This window comes from Egretta garzetta, unplaced genomic scaffold (genome assembly GCF_000687185.1).
Source record: "Egretta garzetta isolate BGI_Z169 unplaced genomic scaffold, ASM68718v1 scaffold114, whole genome shotgun sequence".
Lineage (NCBI taxonomy): Eukaryota > Metazoa > Chordata > Aves > Pelecaniformes > Ardeidae > Egretta > Egretta garzetta.
In genome coordinates this window covers 620,076-639,052 of record NW_009259317.1, presented here as the reverse complement: position 1 = coordinate 639,052, position 18,977 = coordinate 620,076, and the positions used below count along the sequence as shown (strand labels likewise).

The 18,977-nt window shown below is 38.3% G+C and overlaps 1 protein-coding gene across 1 annotated transcript; it reads left to right on the top strand.

The window, feature by feature from the left end:
- Window positions 1-751: 751 nt before the first annotated feature.
- On the top strand, window positions 752-18,837 carry ETFDH (electron transfer flavoprotein dehydrogenase). Its single transcript, XM_009636468.2, has 12 exons — window positions 752-833; window positions 1,715-1,944; window positions 2,832-2,913; window positions 3,194-3,312; window positions 3,629-3,706; window positions 6,869-7,015; window positions 8,776-8,916; window positions 10,905-11,048; window positions 15,150-15,318; window positions 17,159-17,341; window positions 17,692-17,913; window positions 18,217-18,837. The coding sequence occupies exons 2-12, from the start codon at window positions 1,723-1,725 to the stop codon at window positions 18,378-18,380; spliced, it is 1,671 nt and encodes a 556-aa protein (XP_009634763.1). The 5' UTR covers window positions 752-833; window positions 1,715-1,722; the 3' UTR covers window positions 18,381-18,837.
- The last annotated feature ends 140 nt before the right edge of the window (window positions 18,838-18,977 follow it).

Sequence of the window (18,977 nt, the reverse complement as noted above, 5' to 3'; positions counted from 1 at the left end):
GTCAGATCCCTTTTCAGTATTTTCAGCTCTTTGCTGCACTAGTGCTTTTTTGTTACCCTGTCAGTGCAATAGTTAGTGTCAGTAAGCAGTTTAGTGAGTTCACGCTGCTATGACAGACCTGCATTTGCATTAGCTGGCATCAGAGCTTAACAATGAAGTTTACTTGGCTTTAAGCCTGAGCTTTTATTGTAGACCATGACGTTTACTTTAGAAGGAGTCTAGTATCAGTAGCCCAACCTGTGTGTCTCAACATGTGTTGAGATGTCAGAAGGGATGAACTTGCATGTCCTGTCTCGTAGTTGTTTGGTCACTTCTAATGAAGTCTGAAATAAATCTTTTGAAGTTCAAAATTAAATAGGAACTTAGAAGGTGTTTCACCTGTGTACCCTCATGTTATCCTACACCAGCTGTCAGAAGTGGCTGGCCATCGAGTGGTATTATGTGAAGAATGCTTCAAGGGTTAAAGGGGAAGCTTGGTCTTCCCCCACCCCCACCCCTGATACAAAGTAATACAGCGCACTCCTAACTTGAAAATTTAAAAATCTGTGTTTATGGTTCCTCATCTTCATGTCACCTGGTAGCCTTTGTGGGGGGAGCTGTCATATTTGTTGTGCCACTTGTGTCCCTGAAAAGTAAAAATATTTGGGATATTACTGACTTGACGAATTTGTTTCTTGTTTTTGCAGCACGTCAGTGCTTTCATGCTGTAAAGTTGATAAAGAGAGATTGCCTTCCATCACTGCACGTCGCAAGATGTGCATCTACTGCCCCTGTGCCTCGCATAACTACGCATTATACAATTCATCCTCGGGACAAGGACAAACGATGGGAAGGTAAGTGAAAAAATGCATTCTTGAAAAGCTTCTTTATTATTGTTATTGCTCAGCTTTAAAGACACTGAAATGTGTTGCTGTTTTTTTTCTTTTTACAGAAATTCTATACTCTTAAATACAGTACTTATATTCCAAATGAAATTTTGTGGTTGCTATCTGTCACAGTGAGTGTCTTTAGTGCTATAAAATGGGGTCAGATTAAACTTGATCCTAGTTATTTAAAGAAAATATGTAAGCAGCTTTTGCTTTAGTGACTATCACAACAAGTTTTAATTCTGTCAGGTATGGATCAGTTGGATTTTTTCACTTGTTCTTACCATGAGAGTTTGTGAGAAAGTAAGATTTGATATATATCTCTGGGCATTTCAGTCTCTACGTTCAGCAATTTGAATGGCTTCAATTTGAGAAAAGATACTGATCAATGAGTGTTAAAAAAAAAAAAGAACAAACCAGAAACCAAAACAAAACCAAAAACCAAACAAAAAACCTGCCAGTAACTTGTTCTGAATAAGGATCTTTTTTTCTTGTCTTTCTCCCATACCTAGAGTTTCACTGAGGGTCTGATACAGCTAGCCAACAGGGCTCTTAAGTTTAACATTCTAAGATGATACCTACTTACAATGCATAGAAATTGAGTATATGTTTTTATGGTATATTTCCTTACCACTTAAAAAAAAAAGCTAATTTTACATTGGGATGCCAGTATCCTGCAGTCTTCCAAGTACTGAAGTGGGGGTTCTGTTAAATATTTAGCCTCCTTTTATGCAAGGTATATTACTGCAATACCCAGTAGCCAGTGTTACAGAGCAAGGTTTAGTGAGAGAGAGGCTGGGACAATATGAAGATAAATCAAGCTTACTTTTTTATTTTTTCTATTGAAGGGGTAAACATGGAAAGATTTGCAGAGGAAGCTGATGTTGTCGTTGTTGGAGCAGGCCCTGCGGGTCTTTCTGCAGCTATTCGACTCAAACAGTTAGCTGCTGAGCACAGCAAAGAAATACGTGTTTGTCTGGTGGAAAAGGCTTCTCAGATTGGTGCGCATACGCTGTCTGGTGCTTGTCTTGAGCCAAGGGCCTTACAAGAACTCTTTCCGGACTGGAAGGAGCGGGGGGTATGTATGAGCATGTAAACACTGAAATTAATCGCTAGCTTGTAAGGAACTCCATGTCTGACTCATTCTGGTAAAACTCTAGTACCTTGGTGCTTAGTACTATTTTAAAATGTGTTGATCTAACAAAACAAAAAAACCCTTCTTTTCTTTATAGTCTGTTTCCTCTAGTTCGACATTGCTAAACTTTTATGTCTACACAGATATGCGTTGGCCTTTGCTGTTTTATCTAGTAGCCTTACTGCATATACGCAGTATGTCTGGTGCATCCTGGGATGCACTACACTTACAGTAGTCGTGCAGAATCCGGCTCCTGTGCACAAAGCAGTAAGGTGGTCAGTTCTTAGCAATGTCAGACTTGTTGCTTCTGTATGATAGTTCTTCATAGTCTCAGGAAATGGCATGTAGTACACTGATTTTTGTGCAGACATAGTGGTGTAACAGAGGCCTAAGATGCCTTTAGGAGGGAGGATAGCAAGAGATGAGCTGCCATCTCTGCCAGGACAGCCATCTGACTTGCAGCCAGCTGCCTGCTATCACCTGGGAGCTGCAAGAAGTAGGCTATTGACCAGTTGTCTTGTCTTACCAGGCTAAACACGCAAGTTGAGCTGCCTTGTTTAGAAAGGTCTAGAATATTGATGTAGTACAAGCCTGCGTACGAACTGTAGAAGTTATTTGTAAGGCCCTGTTCCAGGTTTTTTACCTCAATAGGTGTGTTAATTCTTACCTGATGACTGCCTCGTAAGGTACCTTATCGTCTCTCATCATACTTTTCCTATAGAAGTGCTTTATTAAACCTTTAATTGACTGCCAGTTCGATCATTTGATTTTATTTGTTGTTGTTTTTGTTGGATTGGCTCGGTACTATTTCTGTTTTCTTTTTTATGTAGGCTCCACTTCATACCCCTGTAACTGAAGACAAGTTTGGAATTTTAACAAAGAAATTCAGAATTCCAGTGCCAATTCTTCCAGGTACAGTTTGGCGAGGTGGTAAAAAGTCATCTTTCGCAGTATCTTTTTCAACTTTTCTACAAATGAAACAATTGATTTGATTCAATGTAGCAAGTATATGTAGAATGTAACAGTGTCCAGCGATAAGGGTCCCTGTAGATGGCAGCTGTGATAACACACGATATCACTGTGAAGATAGTAGTTGTAGAAAAAGATACAACATCTGATGTATACAACTTTTGTTATTTTGCTTAGTGTTCTATGTTTTGTGTGTGTATCTTTTTTTTTTTTTTTTGCTTAGGACTTCCAATGGTCAATCATGGAAATTACATAGTACGTCTGGGCCACTTCGTGAGTTGGCTCGGCGAACAAGCAGAAGCTTTGGGTGTTGAGATTTATCCAGGCTATGCAGCAGCTGAGGTAATGATGACATCAGTGTGTATATGAAAAGCGTTTTTGGAACCCACTTCATTTGATTCCCAATTTATTTGTACGTTCACAGCATTCCTCTTAAAAGAAGTTTATTGTGCAAACTCTGTTTCGGTGTCTAAACTCCCTGGCCCAGAGCCAGCAAAGTGCAAGTGGATCATATAGTATGTTAATAAATAAATAATACTTCAAGTTTGACCATTAAAGACATAGTGCTTAGAAGTTCTGCATTAGCACTTTTTATGAATGGATTAAAATGACAGATCATTAAAAATGTTTTTGTTTGTTTGTTTAAATATTTCCAAAGGTTCTTTTTCATGAAGATGGTAGTGTGAAAGGGATAGCAACTAATGATGTAGGCATTCAAAAGGATGGAGCACCTAAAGTAAGTAGCTATCTTCCCCATAACTAGAGCTCTAATTGTGGAAACTGTGTTATATCTGCTTCTACTGCCATCGGTAATCTTGCTGCAGCCTAAGAAAAAGTGCAAAATTCATTATCTGTCTTCCCTCTCTGTATGTAAAATGGACCAATTACCTGTGAATGTTCAGGTCTCAGAACACTGTAAACCTTTTCTGAAATTAGTAGAAAAAGCCTTCACAGAAAGGAGGTTTGTTTGAGGGTGGCTTGAAGGAAATATTTGAAGGATGTTTTGGCATATGTGAAATCAGAAAACAAAGGAAAGAATTCCAGAAACTCCTAGAAAAAAGGTGCAAAGGTGAAGTAGAAAGCTGTTGTCCAGCTGGTAACTAGCAACATGTAGGAGAGTGTGCTGCTGGCTGATTAGTTTTCTTTGATATTTACAACTGCAGTTGCACTTGTTGACAGTCTGTCTACCTTGTTGGGGTAAGGTACACACTGGATCTTTATACCTTTTTGCTGGTTCGTCACATTTCTGTATCCAGAAGGTGACTCCCTGCCCTAAGTGTTGGACTTTGACTGATTTTTAGTGGAATCCAGAACCTGCAGTAAGCATGTCGCTTCCCTGTAACAATACGTAGGGAGAATTTGGCACCTCAGAATAACTGAGAACAACTTTTACACAGAATTATTTGGCTACAGAAATTATGGGTACAAGTTTTTTCTTAAGATTTACTTTCTTTTATAAGGTTTCTTACTAGTTACGTAGAGTTTCAAAGAGGTATTTACTTCCACATAGAAGTGTGGGCTGTTTTTCCCATTTAAGGCTGGGGACGAAAAGACTCATTCTTGTTTTAAGAGAATATAATAAATGGAGGATGAAGGGGTGGCAGAGGAAAGGAATATATTTTCCCAGTATAACATTCTGTTCCCTGTAGGGAACGGGCACGCCCTTATTTTCAGGTCTGCATTTTCTCCAGTAGGAGGCGCAAGTAATGCATACAACTTGCTACCGTAATAAAGATTAATTGGGAGTTTGGTTTGGTTTTAAAATGGGAAGGAACTATGATTTCTTTTGTTTGCTTTAACCATCCGCAAAAGCTAGATTGTTTTTTTTTTTTTTCCCATTTATTCTGGAAGAACGTGTCTATTAACTTCTTTAATGTAGATAATTAGTGTACCACTACTGCAAACTTTATGCGTACTCAAGTGTGTTGACTGTCAGTTAGGTCAGCTGACAATACTTCCAGCGTATAAAAGTTCAGGTAAATAAATGCAGTTTGTATAACCTTCAAGGCAAGAATATCTTCAATGTGTTTGTACAGAGCCTAATCAAATAGACTGTGGTTAATGAATAGAGTTTCACCTTGAAGTCAGCGCCAATCAAACAAAAATGCCAGTGGTAAAAATATATAGGAAAAAGTTGCACACTGATTCTTGTGTAGCTGCTGGAGAAGGATGTTAGCTGTGAAATAACTTTTCACATTACTGAAATGTTTCAGATTCATGGATGTCTGATACTTACAATGTGGAGTTGTAGTTAATGGATTTACTTTATATAAATCTACTTCAAATTGGACAGTATGTATTTTTCATCTTTAGATCAAGTAGTAAGTCCCTTTAGTTCTCTTACTAATCAGTAAGATTAATTGCTTTTCAGGTTGACAATCAGAAATTCAAAGAATACACAAAAAAAGGCAAAACCTTGTAACTCCTGCTTAAAGGTAAATCCTGACTAGAGGGAACATTTTCTTTTGATAGCCTTTTTCAGAGGTTTCCAACCAGTAAATTACAAGCAGATTTCACCTGAGACACAATTCAAAACCAAAGCAATAAGCTTCTCCTGGATGTGTGCTGGCTTATCTTGAGGTGGTTTTATTGGATACTGCTGGGTATCTTCATCCAAAACTGTTTTTGTTATCTTTTTCATTAAAATTCTCATTAAACTTTCTCCCTCAAATCAAGCTTTCTTTCTTTTTTCCCCTGCAAGATTATGTATATTCAGAATCTTGTATCCTTACATTGCAAATATAATCTAGTAATATTCTCAGCCAGTGTGCTCACTTATGCAGATAACATGCTCATACGTGAGTACGCCGGTTCCCTTTATCCTACTCTCAATGTCATTGTTGGAATTTTTGGTAAGAATTCTTTTTTATAGCAGTACTTAATGATAGTTTAATTTTACTGTATGTTTTAACTTACAAGATTGGTGTAATATTATAATAACTTTATTCTGAGGTAGTGGGTTCTTTTGGGGGCAGGGGTGATACAGGTTTTTCTGATCTGGTGTATCTCTCCAGCCTCTGTCCGGGGGGGAGGAGGGGAGGCATAATGTTTTATTATAATGTGACTTCATGAGCAAAAATTGGAAGTGTGAAGTCATAGGTGAAGATTCTGGAACACGCTGGAACATGTCCAGAGGAGAGCAACCAAGCTGGTGAGGGGTCTGGAACACAAGTCATACGAGGAGCGGCTGAGGGAACTGGGGTTATTTAGTCTGGAAAAGAGGAGGCTGAGGGGAGACCTGATCACCCTCTACAACTGCCTGAAAGGAGGCTGTAGGGAGGTGGGGGTCGGCCTCTTCTCCCTGGTAACAGATGATAGGATGAGGGGGAATGGTTTGAAGCTGCGCCAGGGCAGGTTTAGGCTAGACATTAGGAAAAACTTCTTCACTGAAAGGGTTGTCAGGCTCTGGAATGGGCTACCCAGGGAGGTGGTAATGTCCTCCTCCCTGGAGGTATTTAAAAGAAGGATAGATGAGGTGCTTAGGGACAGGGTTTAGTGGTGGGATGTCAGGGTTAGGTTAAAGGTTGGACTCGATGATCTCAAAGGTCTTTTCCAACCGAAGTGATTCTATGATTCTTTGTTCTATCAGGGTTCCTTTGCACCATGTGAATGAGCAGATGTGATAAAGTATCCTCCAATCTGGAAAAGATTCCCTTTTTCAGAAACAAATGGTGATTCACTGTAGTGCTGCTCTATTGGAATCCCCTTACAGGATTTGCCAGGAGTGCGTCATGGTTAGGTAGAAAAGACAAATGGACTAGAGCCATAGCTTGCAATGGCTTCTAGGTTCTGGGCAGTGCCACAAAGTAGTGTAATATCACTTTATTGTCCTCCAGTTTCTTGCTACGAGTTTGGTGTGGCACAGATCTAACTGCTGATGAAATGCTCTATTTTGCAGGCTACCTTTGAAAGAGGCTTGGAACTCCATGCTAAAGTCACGGTCTTTGCTGAAGGTTGTCATGGGCATCTAGCCAAACAGCTGTACAAAAAATACAATCTAAGGGAGAAATGTCAACCCCAGAGCTATGGCATTGGACTGAAAGAGGTATCACCTGCCTAATTTTAACAATTCAGGAAAATACTGTGAAGCTATAAGGTAGTTTCTATTTGCTTTCAAGCTAATTTGTGTAAGACATTAGAATGATAGATTTTGAGTTACACTTTCAGACTTCAGAATCTTTGCTATTCTGAAGCTGATCAGAGATGCTCCCTGAATGTTGTGACTGCTTTGCTTTTATCTGTATCATAACTAGAGGTACCTATGAATCCACTCTGTTACCTTCTTAATTTGATTTCAAATTACATTCATTTGTGAAATCTGTTTTCAGTACTTTTGGTAAATGAGGGATTCATGCTGCCTAATTTTAGGGGGTTTTAGTATCTGAGGAGGGAAGGAAAGGCTTTCTATGGTTTTTGTGTATATTCATGAGAGAGAGAGAGAGAGAGAAGGGCTGTTTCAGATGATGACTCATGCTCTCTGAAACACTTTATGGATGACCTTTTTTTTTTTTTCCTGAAAGAATCCCTTCACTGGGCTTACAAAATTGGGATAAGGATCAGGTTTCCTTTTTGAAATATTGTCTACTTGGGAGATATCACTCATGAAAAAGAGCTGTATTATTTAGAATATATTCAAAGTTTGACAATAACATATTCTTTATTTATTACTTTAAGCATGTGATTCTAGCTACAAATTATTTGTTAAATAATTAGTTTGCACTTCTGCAGCGAATAACCACTCTGTAAATGTTCCTTTGTATGACATAGTCTTAGTCACAATTTCTAATACCTAAGTTGTCATTAAAGCAGGGGTTTGCTTCCAGATGAGTCTGTGTCTGTTGTAGCAAATAGTACAGTCCAATAGGAACGGATCTGTAAAGTGAAATAGTTGGTGCTGATGAGCTGATGTCCATGTTACACACATTTCAAGGTTATTTTTACTTCAGACTAGCTTTGGTCTAGTCCTGTGGACTGAGCGCTTTTTCATGACTGGAATGCTTCCAGTCAGCTTCTGGAGCCTGTCTTACAGTTCAGTTTCACATAAAAGGAATCCAGTTCCTGCCTTCCATGGCTGCTGTATGATATGAACCAAAGCACAGTAAGTGGGAGGAATCAGGAGGTCCTGCTCAACAGTGTGCTGCTTAATCTAAGCTGGAACAGTAACGTAGATGTGCCCTCCATGCATGAGCTGATCTAAGGGTGCTCAACTGCCCTCTGTCATTAGACTGCACCTGGCACATAGCTCCATGGTGAAGAGATGTTTTGTGAAATGAGCAGAAAATTGACTCACTGGTGGAAACATGAAGATGCTTCTATGCATTCATTGTGGGTCAGATGAGTACTGGGGGTGTGTAGGAGAGAGCAGAGAGAGAACAACCTGTTTGACAGCAAATATTTGGATCAATTCAGACATATTGTTAAGCCTGACCTTGAAAAGCTTGTGAAGAAATTGCAGTGATTCATATGAAAAATTAAAGTTTTTAAGGAAAAGAGTCAATGTAAGCATTGCATTCCTTAGCAGAAGTATCTATCAAAGTCACTAATATAAAGGGTCTTGTGGTTGAATGAAAATTTTGGGTATAGTGCTGGAGTCTCAGTCACATTTCCTGATGTGCAACATTTCAAGAAAGAGAAGGATTAGGAAATTCTTAAATGGAAATCCAAAACAGGTATTTTTACTTATTACCTGGTATTTTGCTGTATGAGTTTATGTGTTGGTCATAGCAATAAATTTATGTTCTTTATTTAATTGTGTGTCTTTTATTGTATTATTGAAAGGCCATTTTTTTGTGATCTTCATTTCAGTTATGGAATATTGATGAAAAGAAATGGAAACCAGGAAGAGTAGAACATACTGTAGGCTGGCCTTTAGACAGGCATACCTATGGAGGATCCTTTCTTTATCACTTAAATGAGGGTGAACCTTTAGTTGCTCTTGGATTTGTGGTAAGTGAAGTCGGGTTTTTTCATGCTTGTTTGTTGTTGTTTGGTCTTCATTTTTATGCAATTTCTTTTCTCTGTTTTAATGTCAAGGTGAAAATACAATAGCAACAGACCAAATTTAGTACTTTCTCAGTCTTAAGTGTGTTTTTTCTCATATTAGGGAAGGTTAATTTGTCATATTAATCTGTCTTTAGTCCAGTGTCTTTTGTTAAGAACAAAATGGAAAACTTACAAAACTTGCAAATCAAATAAAGTTTAGTAAAGCCAAAACCAGATGATTAGTCAAAACAGCGCTCACAAAATTTTTGCAAGTTAGGACATATCTAAATCACGTACACTTTGTACAATTCACTTTCCTCATTCATGTGTCAGCCTTGGGTGTATATGCACTTTGAGAGAAGCATAAAAAGTGGAAGGACTCTGCAGTTCTGCAAGCAGCATCCCTTCCATTTCTGAGATCTTCAGTTTGTTCTTATCATTCTATACCCCCATTCGACTCGCCCTCTTTAGCAACTGTCTTTCTGAATTGGACAGGCAGCTTCTTCCTTCTTACTGCCTCTTTATCAGAAGCATTGAGATCGCTAGAGAGACTGTGTTGTTCTGCCAGCCAGTGATGCAAGGAACAATGGTAGGAAATGTTTTTCTAGCACCTACAGTCCTAAATGAAGCATGCACTATTTTATCCTGTGCATGTGCTTTACACACAGACGTTTTAAGTGTCAGGGACATGACCTGGGCTTTTAGCAGCATGGGATTGAGGTGACCCTTTGGTCTCCTAGATTTCAGGAGGATTCCAGAGCGTGTGGGTGAAAGCTGTCATTGTGTCTAAATGTTTTGTAAGAAACATTGAAAAAATTTGTTAGCTTTTCTCAGACATGCATACTTGTCCTGTGCAGATTTCCAGTATTGGAATTAGTAAGTATGGACAGGAGGCATTCAAATTCTGTTTTTAGAAGGGTAGAGAGCTTTGATTCTTACAGAGAAGGTAGTCAATAATGTTCATATTATCTTCAGCTCAGATAGAAGAAAATCACCATTTGTGTGAACATTTAAGGACTTTTTTGGTCTTTGAACTTTACACCTATGTCAGTCTGAGCTGATTCTTGTATTAGCATTATCTTGCAGTTGTTTTGAAAATTGTTCATTAACTTTATCTAGCAAGGAAAGTAGATGCAAGCAGTGCTCTAAGAGCGGTGAGCTGCCAGAGAAATCGAGGTACTGTTTGTTGCTGACTCGTGATATATTTTGTTATTTGTCTCAAATAAAGCTTACAGGAACTAGAAATAATCCCTTTCTCAAAAGAGAAAATTCGGCAACATAAGTGCTTTTAAGAGTATATTAAAGATAGACAATGCAGAGTATATCTTTGGGCAATTTCTCAAATGCATAAGGTAAGAATCCTTGGCATCCAAGCAATTGGCAAAATCTTTCCCCCCCATTTTCTGATTTCATTATTGCTCCCCTGTGCTTTATTACAATGGCTCACCTAATTGGAAATGATAATTGACTCTGCTGAATGATGTGAAGAACTGTTCAAAATATGTGAGCACAAGGGCATAACTATCTAGAAATAATTGTTTACCTCTTCTTCCAGCTTTTTTAGGCCAAAGAGATTTTGAAACACAAATTTAAAACAAGTTTTCTCGCTTATCCTGCCCATTAAACCATGCTTAATTTAATTTCACTATTTTATTTTAAAGACAGCTGGAAGGTGGTTACAATGCAATTAAATATTTTCCATGCTTCGTTTCAGGTAGGGCAGAGAACAGTCTTGTAGCAGCAAATTCTCAGATTTGCTTCTGCTATACTGTCAGTAGAATGTATTTTTGGCAGTGGTTTCTCCAAACAGAGAGATCCTGAGGTTGGTTTAGTATAAAATAGTTTATAATTTTTTTTAAAGAGATGATGTGGTTTTATGTGATTGTTTTCTTTTCAAATTTTTGTTAAGATTTCGTACTTTATTTTCATTAATGTACTTTTTTTTTTTTAAGGTTGGTTTAGATTATCAAAATCCCTATTTGAATCCATTTAGGGAGTTTCAGAGGTGGAAGCACCATCCTAGTGTACAGCCTACTTTGGAGGGTGGAACAAGGATTGCCTATGGTGCCAGAGCATTGAATGAAGGTGGTTTGCAGGTAACTTTTTCCTGAAGTTTTTTACTTTGTGTTCTCTATAGCCATGTTTTTAGTGCTGTAGATTCAGGTTGCATGCTGTTGGGAAACAACTGAACTATAACAAAGATGAGTAAGGCCAAAAGTTTTGCTGGACAGAAAAGCTTCGTTATCTGGCTGAATACTGGCTGCTGAGATTTGCTAGATTTAGGCTCTGTCTTACTACAAATCTTCTGACATAGTCACTTTACCTTCTAAATGAAATATGTAGTAGAGTTTATATTGCAGTCAAATGTGAAGAAGCTACAGATAATTCTTTGTTGTGCCTGGAACCCTGGGAAAGAGAGGGTAGCACCACTCCTCTGTTTAGGGTTTGGTTTTTATTTTTTTTGTGGGATTTGGGGCAAGGGGGCACATTTTCCAAATGATGTGTGTATCCTAGGAGAGGGAACTTCTTTCCAGTGCTTGACCCTTAAGTCAGTGATGGTGCTGAAATTGTTACATAGCTTGGCAGATAGAAGTCTTCACTTCCTCAAGTACAGCTACTTTCGGTACTTCACATGCACAAATTTGAATGACTGCTTTCTTGGGAGATGGAATACCGTGTTCATTTTGTTCCCTTAAGGAGTCTAAAAGGTGAAATTTTTAGAATTTATCCATCAGGACTTAAGGTCAGTTGAAAGGGTTGGGACAACTTGCAGGAGAAATAGTCTAGAGTTTATACATAACAGCTCAAGTCCTTTAAACCGGTTAGCTTCTCATGTAGGAATCTTGAAACACAGGACACATCTGTGTGTCCTGGACTCCCATATCTGTCTTCTAGATGCTTCTTGCAGTTTGGAACTTAAAACTAGCCTGAGTGTTCATGATCCGTAGCCTGGCGGGGGAGCATTTCATTCTGCTCTCTGACTACTTTGTCTTTCTTTTTTGAACGTCCTCCTCAGTGAAAATGTGGCTTTGCGCAGCATTTTCAATACAAGTAGAATTTCAGCAGCAGTGTAACTGTTGTCACAGTGTTGTGGAGTTAGGCTTTGACACCAGCATGCATGCCTGGGACTGAGTCACGTGGGTTCATGAAGCAACTTCTTCATTACACACGTGAGATGCATTTAATCAGTCTGTGGGTTGATTACTTTGTCCACTCTCAAGTGGAAATGGCGTCATACTATGCTGTAACACAACTGTGCCACTAGCTTAGTTCAGAAACCATTGTTGGTCCATTATTAACACAGATAATGTAGAAAATGTCAAGATGTTTTTCATCTAGACTTTTATGCAAGAGGGGCTTCTGTTTCCACCCTGTGCACTGGTTTGTCTGTCACAAATAGTCATTTCTGAATTTCTGGCTTTGATGAAGTAGCCAGATTGTGACTTCAGTTGCATACTCCTTATACTGCTTGAAACATATGGCTGAAAGAACATGGTATTTTTTAAGTTACTTACAGACATTGGTTGTGCTAAGTCAAACAGACAGTAGGACTATAGCTCTCGCGCATCTCTGCCTAATCTTTGGACTACTTCTTTGCTGGACTTAAAACATGATGTCACTTACTTTGCACTGCTCCTAATATAAAAGCATGGGGTTTGTGGTGTGGGCTTTTTATTTCCTGTAGATAGAATTGCCTAGTTAATCATGAAGTCACAATTTTAAATGGCTTTTTTTAATACACGCTTTCAGTAAAAAAAAGCTTTATTGATGAGTCACTTAGGAAGATTTTAAGATTAGCTCTTCTTTTGCATGTGTTGCTTTGATTAATAACTGTAGCAGTCTGACTCATTTGCATCACTGGAGTCCAGGAATATTTTCTTATGTAAGTTGTTCTGTAGCTCCAGTTTTCTTTTTGGTGACAGTATTGCATCAAATAGGTGTACAAAATTACCATCAAGCTAAACTTTTTTGTCTGTTTTAGATACATGATCATGTTCTTTAGTCTTTAACATATAGTGATGCTAAGTTGGTGTGTGTGTGAGAGAGAGCGCACACTCTTGGATGTTTCCCTGATTTTGTAGCTTTGTGGGACATGTGGAGGGAGGGGACAGTTTAACAGACTACATAGCTGTTATTCCTTTGGTTTATTAAAATTGCAAAATCAAGCATTAAGAAATGAAGAAATTCTCATGCAACCTTCGTTTTGTCTCTGTTTTATCAAAAAATTTGAAAAGATTGAAGAGTTCGGGGGGAAAAAAAAAAGGTGTTGCTGCTGTTGAACAATGTGTATTATGCATATCAGGGGGGAAAAAAACCCTTCATATTGATGACCCATGCCAGTGCCAAACATTAGACTCACTTAACAGGTTTTCAACCCTGGGCTGAGCTAAGGGGAGGAGAATGCGGGGTTCCCTGTCTGCTGGGAGGGAGGACTCTGCAGGGAGCAGGAGTCTTCTCTTCTTCCCTCCTCCAAACCAGCCTTGTTCTGTCTCCTTGCTGCCAAGAGGACGATGTCTTCTTCAGGTGCTCAAGGTTGGAAGGGTTTTACCCTGTATCTCAGGGGCAGGGAGGGCTTGTGCCATGCTGGCATGATGTGTTCCTTCAACTCAATAAACTGTGGAAGCAGGAGCCAAGTGCCACAGTACTAATAATGAGAATTACTAACAAAGCTGGAGTAGATGTAACCTTTTGTGTTATATGACTGATCTCATTTACACTTTGGTAGTATGTTGGTCACTAAGTACCTGTTAAGTGAAACAGTTGTTGCAGAAGAAAAACATTTGATCACCATCTTTACATGTAATCGAAAGAGTGAGTCAAGAAATCTTTCCATGCTTATGCCAGTGCTGCATCGTTTCATCCTAATAGATATGATAGAATAACTGTTTTCAGGCAAAGGTCTTGCAAAAAGAGAGGACATCCTACATGCTTAATTCCTCTGAAATACTGTTACATACCTGAACTTATGACTTCTGGTCACTGACAACTAAGTTAAAAGTTGTAGTGGTGTTTTCAGCCTAAATTACCTTTCCTGTGAACCAAAGCACTAAGTCTGTGATTAAACAAATTGCCCAAAACACAGGGGAAATGCTGTGTAGTACAACTTTTTTACTGACTACTACATGAATATCCAGAAGTGGCCAGCCCTGGCTGAATAGTAAACAGAAAACCATTGAAAAAGCAGAAGAAACAAAATGGTTGTTTCAGATCATCTTGAATTCCAAGGAATACATTTGGTTTTTTGTTTTGACAGGTTTAATGAAATAAAAACTACTTGTTTGGGGTCAAATTATTTAAGCTATTAAAAATTAATTCTTTCAGGCAGCTTTAATAAAAGCAGGATGCTAGATTCACAAGCACTGCTCAGTACTAAAGACTTTCGGAGGAATGCTGTGTTCATAACAGCTTCAGCAATTTCAGACCTAGGATTTGATCACAGCTTTCTGCTCAAAGTGCTGGAGTCAATCCGTGTTTTGAAGCTGTTCCCTGTCTAAAATCTTAATCTCATTGGATGAGGGTGAGAATAACTCTCTTGATAGTTGAGGTATTCCTTAGTTATATACAGACTTACACCATAGTATATAAATACTATAGAGCTGATGTTTGCAAATCATCTAGCTGTCTTGGTTTGTGAGTTGACTGTCCTCAATGATGTTATACTTCTTACAGAATGGGAGTGAGACAATGATTTTGCACCAAAAATATATTTATTGGCTGCTGACCAACTTCTAAAATAAGTGGGACCTTACTGTGTGGAAAACAGGAACACAAATGTCTTGTTTTTTATTATTATTATTTATGGGGTTTGTTTTTATTTTAAAAGAATTTACTTAAACTTGAAGGAGGAAAACAGTACCGGTGGGTCGCATTACCAGTTTTGTTGCAGACAAAGCAACTGGAGAGAGGATGTTGAAGGGATGCTATTTTCACGGCTTCAATATAAGGAAAATGTTGTCTTGACATTATTTTATACTCAGCCCCAGTACAATGTGTGTATTCTTATTTGCTTACTATGCCAAAATTCCTTAATTAAGTAAGTGGAGTAACTCTGGTGTATTTTTAGATAGTGCATGTGCATGTCTAAAAATGTAAAGGACACTCAAGCCTCATGCCAGTTTCATTTCCACAATGTTATTTTCACTTTAAAAAACCAAAACCAAACAAACCAACCACCTTCCTTTCTGTTTCCTCTTCAGTCAATACCCAAACTCACCTTCCCAGGTGGATTACTAATTGGTTGCAGTCCTGGACTCATGAATGTTCCTAAGATTAAAGGGACACATACTGCAATGAAAAGCGGCATGTTGGCTTCAGAAGCCATCTTTAGCCAATTAATCGATGAAAATCTCCAATCAAAGACAATAGGTAAGATAACTGTACTTTGATTTGTAATTACCTTGTGTTCAACTGGAACCACCAGCTGCTTAGCAGTAACTAAACGTAAACGTGTCTGAAGGAATTAGTTGGGAATGCAAATAAATCATGAAATGAGTGAGTGGTTTAAAAATTTATTTATTATTTATCTATTCTTTATTTACTATTTATACTGTTAAATGATTTAAGAAAGAAAGACACTAATAAAGTTTTGCTTAGTTATTCTTAAGTATTGAACCTACTGGTAGAAAAAAAAATGCCTCTAACGAGTATCTGAAAAGTAAGCTTACACTTCCTGTGTAAGTAAACAAGAATAGCATATATTTCTTGCAAATGTTAAAAATTAACACTTTATGATTCAAAAAGTGTTGCTGAAAGACTACAGAATCGGAGAGAAAAAATTAAAAGGAACAGATTAAATATAAGCAAAACAGGGTGAGATTTTTTCAAGTTTGCTCTCTGCTGTTTTGTTAATTGCTAGGATACTTTTTTCCTTTGGTCCTTTTAATTTTATAGTCTTCTCAGTTTGAGACTACATGTATTTCCTGTTATATGTAATGCAAGCACACTGAAGTAATCTGATCCTGACTGCGTTGTGGCAATTTATTTAAACCTTGGTTGTTCCCTTACATCCGTTTACAAAGACAGCACAGAGAGAGAACCCGATTAGAGTTTCAGTCATTCTGAAACATTCACACTACAGCCAGGTGCCACATGATTATTATTTTAGAAATCCCTTCTCTGCAGTGGTAGATTCAGTCCTAGGGAGCTCTCGTTCAGCTGACTCATGCAATACACATTGCCACAGAGGGTATGCTGAACCATTAAAACTTCAACTCATATAACAGGTTAAAATGCTTAGAACCCATCTGAAGCAACCGCTTTTACTGGGTAGTGTGCCAATCTTGTTTGATTATGGACAGGTTCTATAAGCTGTTTCCAGTTTTGTCAAGGCAGTGGAGTATTACAGCCCACTTTCTTCTCTGTGCATAGATAACAAGCTTTTTTCAGAGCCTTACGTGAGACAGAAAATATGGACTGAAGCCTGTTTTCATGTATAGACAAGGCTTAGAACTTACTATTTAGAACATCTATTCCTATACATTAGTAACAGAGAATGTTGAAGGGGAAGCTCTCAGAAAATGTTCATTTGAAGAAACAACTCTTTTTTTCTAAGGTAATTACTTGGCTTTAACTACACTGCAGTAGGCGTCTCATGTCAAGTCTGCGATGTCTAGTATTTGTAAAGAATACAATCAAAGAGTTTAAATCAAAAGCTTGTAGCCTAATAGATCTCATTAACTTGCTGATTACAAAGGGAGAAAAATTGTTCTCTAGCACTGGCATCGTGCGTTGGGCCATAGTCATAGTTACTGAAATCGGAATGTTTGTGGTTGCGTAACTCATAAAGGAAAAAAACTTTTGAACTTGACAACATTAAAATTACAAACCTGGCTTTTGGGTCACAGGTGAATTCTCCAGGCCAATTCTTAGGTTCTATGAGTGTGTAGCTGTTTTTGTTTTCCCATAGAGATGCCAGTGTAGCCCCCTGGCTGGTTATATTTTGCTGAGGTTTGAGGCAATTTCATGCTGCTCGTGGGTCATTAAATAGAGGCTACAAAGGAGCAGTAGATATCTGCTGATAACTGCCAACAAAACAGATCTCTTCAAGAGGCTGAAATACGTTGTGTAGTATATCCCTGGCTGGAACCTGAAATTCTCATTTTGCTGCCTTCGCTGGTAACAATTGCCTTTATTCAGCAATGACTTCTTTGTTTCAAGGATAGTCTTTATGTACTGTAGGTACCTAACAAGTAATGTACTGCCTTAGGACTTGATGTGCAAGAATATGAAGAGAACCTGAAAAAGTCCTGGGTCTGGAAAGAGCTGCATGCGGTTCGAAACATCCGACCATCCTGCCATAGCATCCTTGGAGTGTATGGAGGAATGATTTACACAGGTGTATTTTACTGGCTACTGAGAGGAATGGAACCGTGGACATTAAAACATCCAGGTAATTTCATTGCCTCCTGAAAGAAGATACTAAATGTGTCTGTCAGTCTTTTCTGGTCTTAGTTGAAGCTATCTGGTCAAGTGGTGAGGCTTTAAACTGTAGAAAATAAATCAACGATAAGGCAGCGAAGCAGACTTTGTCATATTACCTAGTGTATAATTAATGTAAATGAAGATGTTAAAACACTATTCTACTTAGTATAGTTTTTTGTTTCATGAAAAAGGCTACCTTTTATGAAATACTTCGTTCTGGTAACAAGGAAAGTTAAAATAGCTTAATTAAATTGTTCTTGAGTAACTGCAAATTACAGTAATTCTATACTGAAACTTATTTATTAAAAATATATTTAGGACCAGATTTTGCACAGCTCAAGCCAGCCAAAGATTGCACGCCTATTGAATACCCAAAGCCTGATGGAAAAATCAGTTTTGATCTCCTGTCGTCTGTGGCTTTAAGTGGTACGAACCACGAACACGACCAGCCTGCTCATTTAACTCTCAAAGATGACAGCATCCCTGTGAGCAGGAATTTGGCTGTTTTCGATGGACCGGAACAAAGATTTTGTCCAGCAGGTAGGTAATAAAAATGTGTGTGAGCTGCTTTTGCAAGATAAAAGACTGAAGTGCTCCAGGAAGAGTCCGCCTGGCCTACTACTTCAAACATTCTATCCCAGTCCTCTTCCTAGAAGAGGGTTCAAGTGCAGGTCTTGAAATATGTTAACAGTACTTTCATGGCAAAATATTTAGCAAACATGGGAGAAGGCAGTTGAATTATACTAGTAATATACTTCCCTCGTTAACGCTTGCTGCTAAGTAGAGCATACATGCAGGGGGAAACCGTTCAGTGAAGTGATAGCTCTCTTTTGCTCTTCACAGGCGTTTATGAATATATTCCTCTGGAAACAGGAGAAGGATCAAGACTGCAGATAAATGCTCAGAACTGTGTCCACTGCAAAACCTGTGATATTAAAGACCCAAGTCAAAACATTAACTGGGTAGTGCCTGAAGGTGGAGGAGGACCAGCTTATAATGGGATGTAAACCGATGGGAAATCTATTCAGTGATTTCTGATCACCAACAAATAAGTTGGAGTATTTTATGCTGCATTGTAATTACAGTACAGCACTGACTTGAATGTTAAAGAGTTTGTGGCTAATGTGCCATTCTGAATTTTAGGTATGACTGCTGCATTAATTGGAAAGTTGGTGCCTTCCGGTTAAACCCTAGCCTTATTTAAATAGAACTTCTTTACAGGAGTTGTGTGGCAGGCAGAAGAAAGTTCTTCTCAGGACTGACAAAGGAACTTTGGATCTTGGATTTATTGCTGAAGTTCAGTGATAACAGGAGCCATATCCAGAATTGTGGGTATGGTGGAAGAATTTAGTACCTACCCTTAAAAAAAAAAAAGTATTTTCTCTCTATCTGGAGTGATTTACTATATGTAATCCTACCCTGCAGTAGGGAAAATACTGTCGCTGCTTTTAAGTGTCACACATTTTACATCAAATTTACAGTTAATTTTTTTTTTCCTGTTGATAATAGGAAGCCCATCTGCAATACAACCTGTAAGGTGGTTTAAAAAAAGTGTAGTACTTGCACCTTCATTGTATGTCTTACCAGTGTTTTTATTCCTTACA

What these genes read in the sequence shown, in the direction of transcription:
- ETFDH (XM_009636468.2), top strand. Translation starts at nt 1,723, where the DNA reads ATGGAAAGATTTGCAGAGGAAGCTGATGTTGTCGTTGTTGGAGCAGGC. An exon ending in ATGGCATTGGACTGAAAGAG is followed by an intron (nt 7,016 to 8,775) that starts GTATCACCTGCC and finishes TCTTCATTTCAG; the next exon opens with TTATGGAATATTGATGAAAA. An exon ending in TAGTTGCTCTTGGATTTGTG is followed by an intron (nt 8,917 to 10,904) that starts GTAAGTGAAGTC and finishes TTTTTTTTTAAG; the next exon opens with GTTGGTTTAGATTATCAAAA.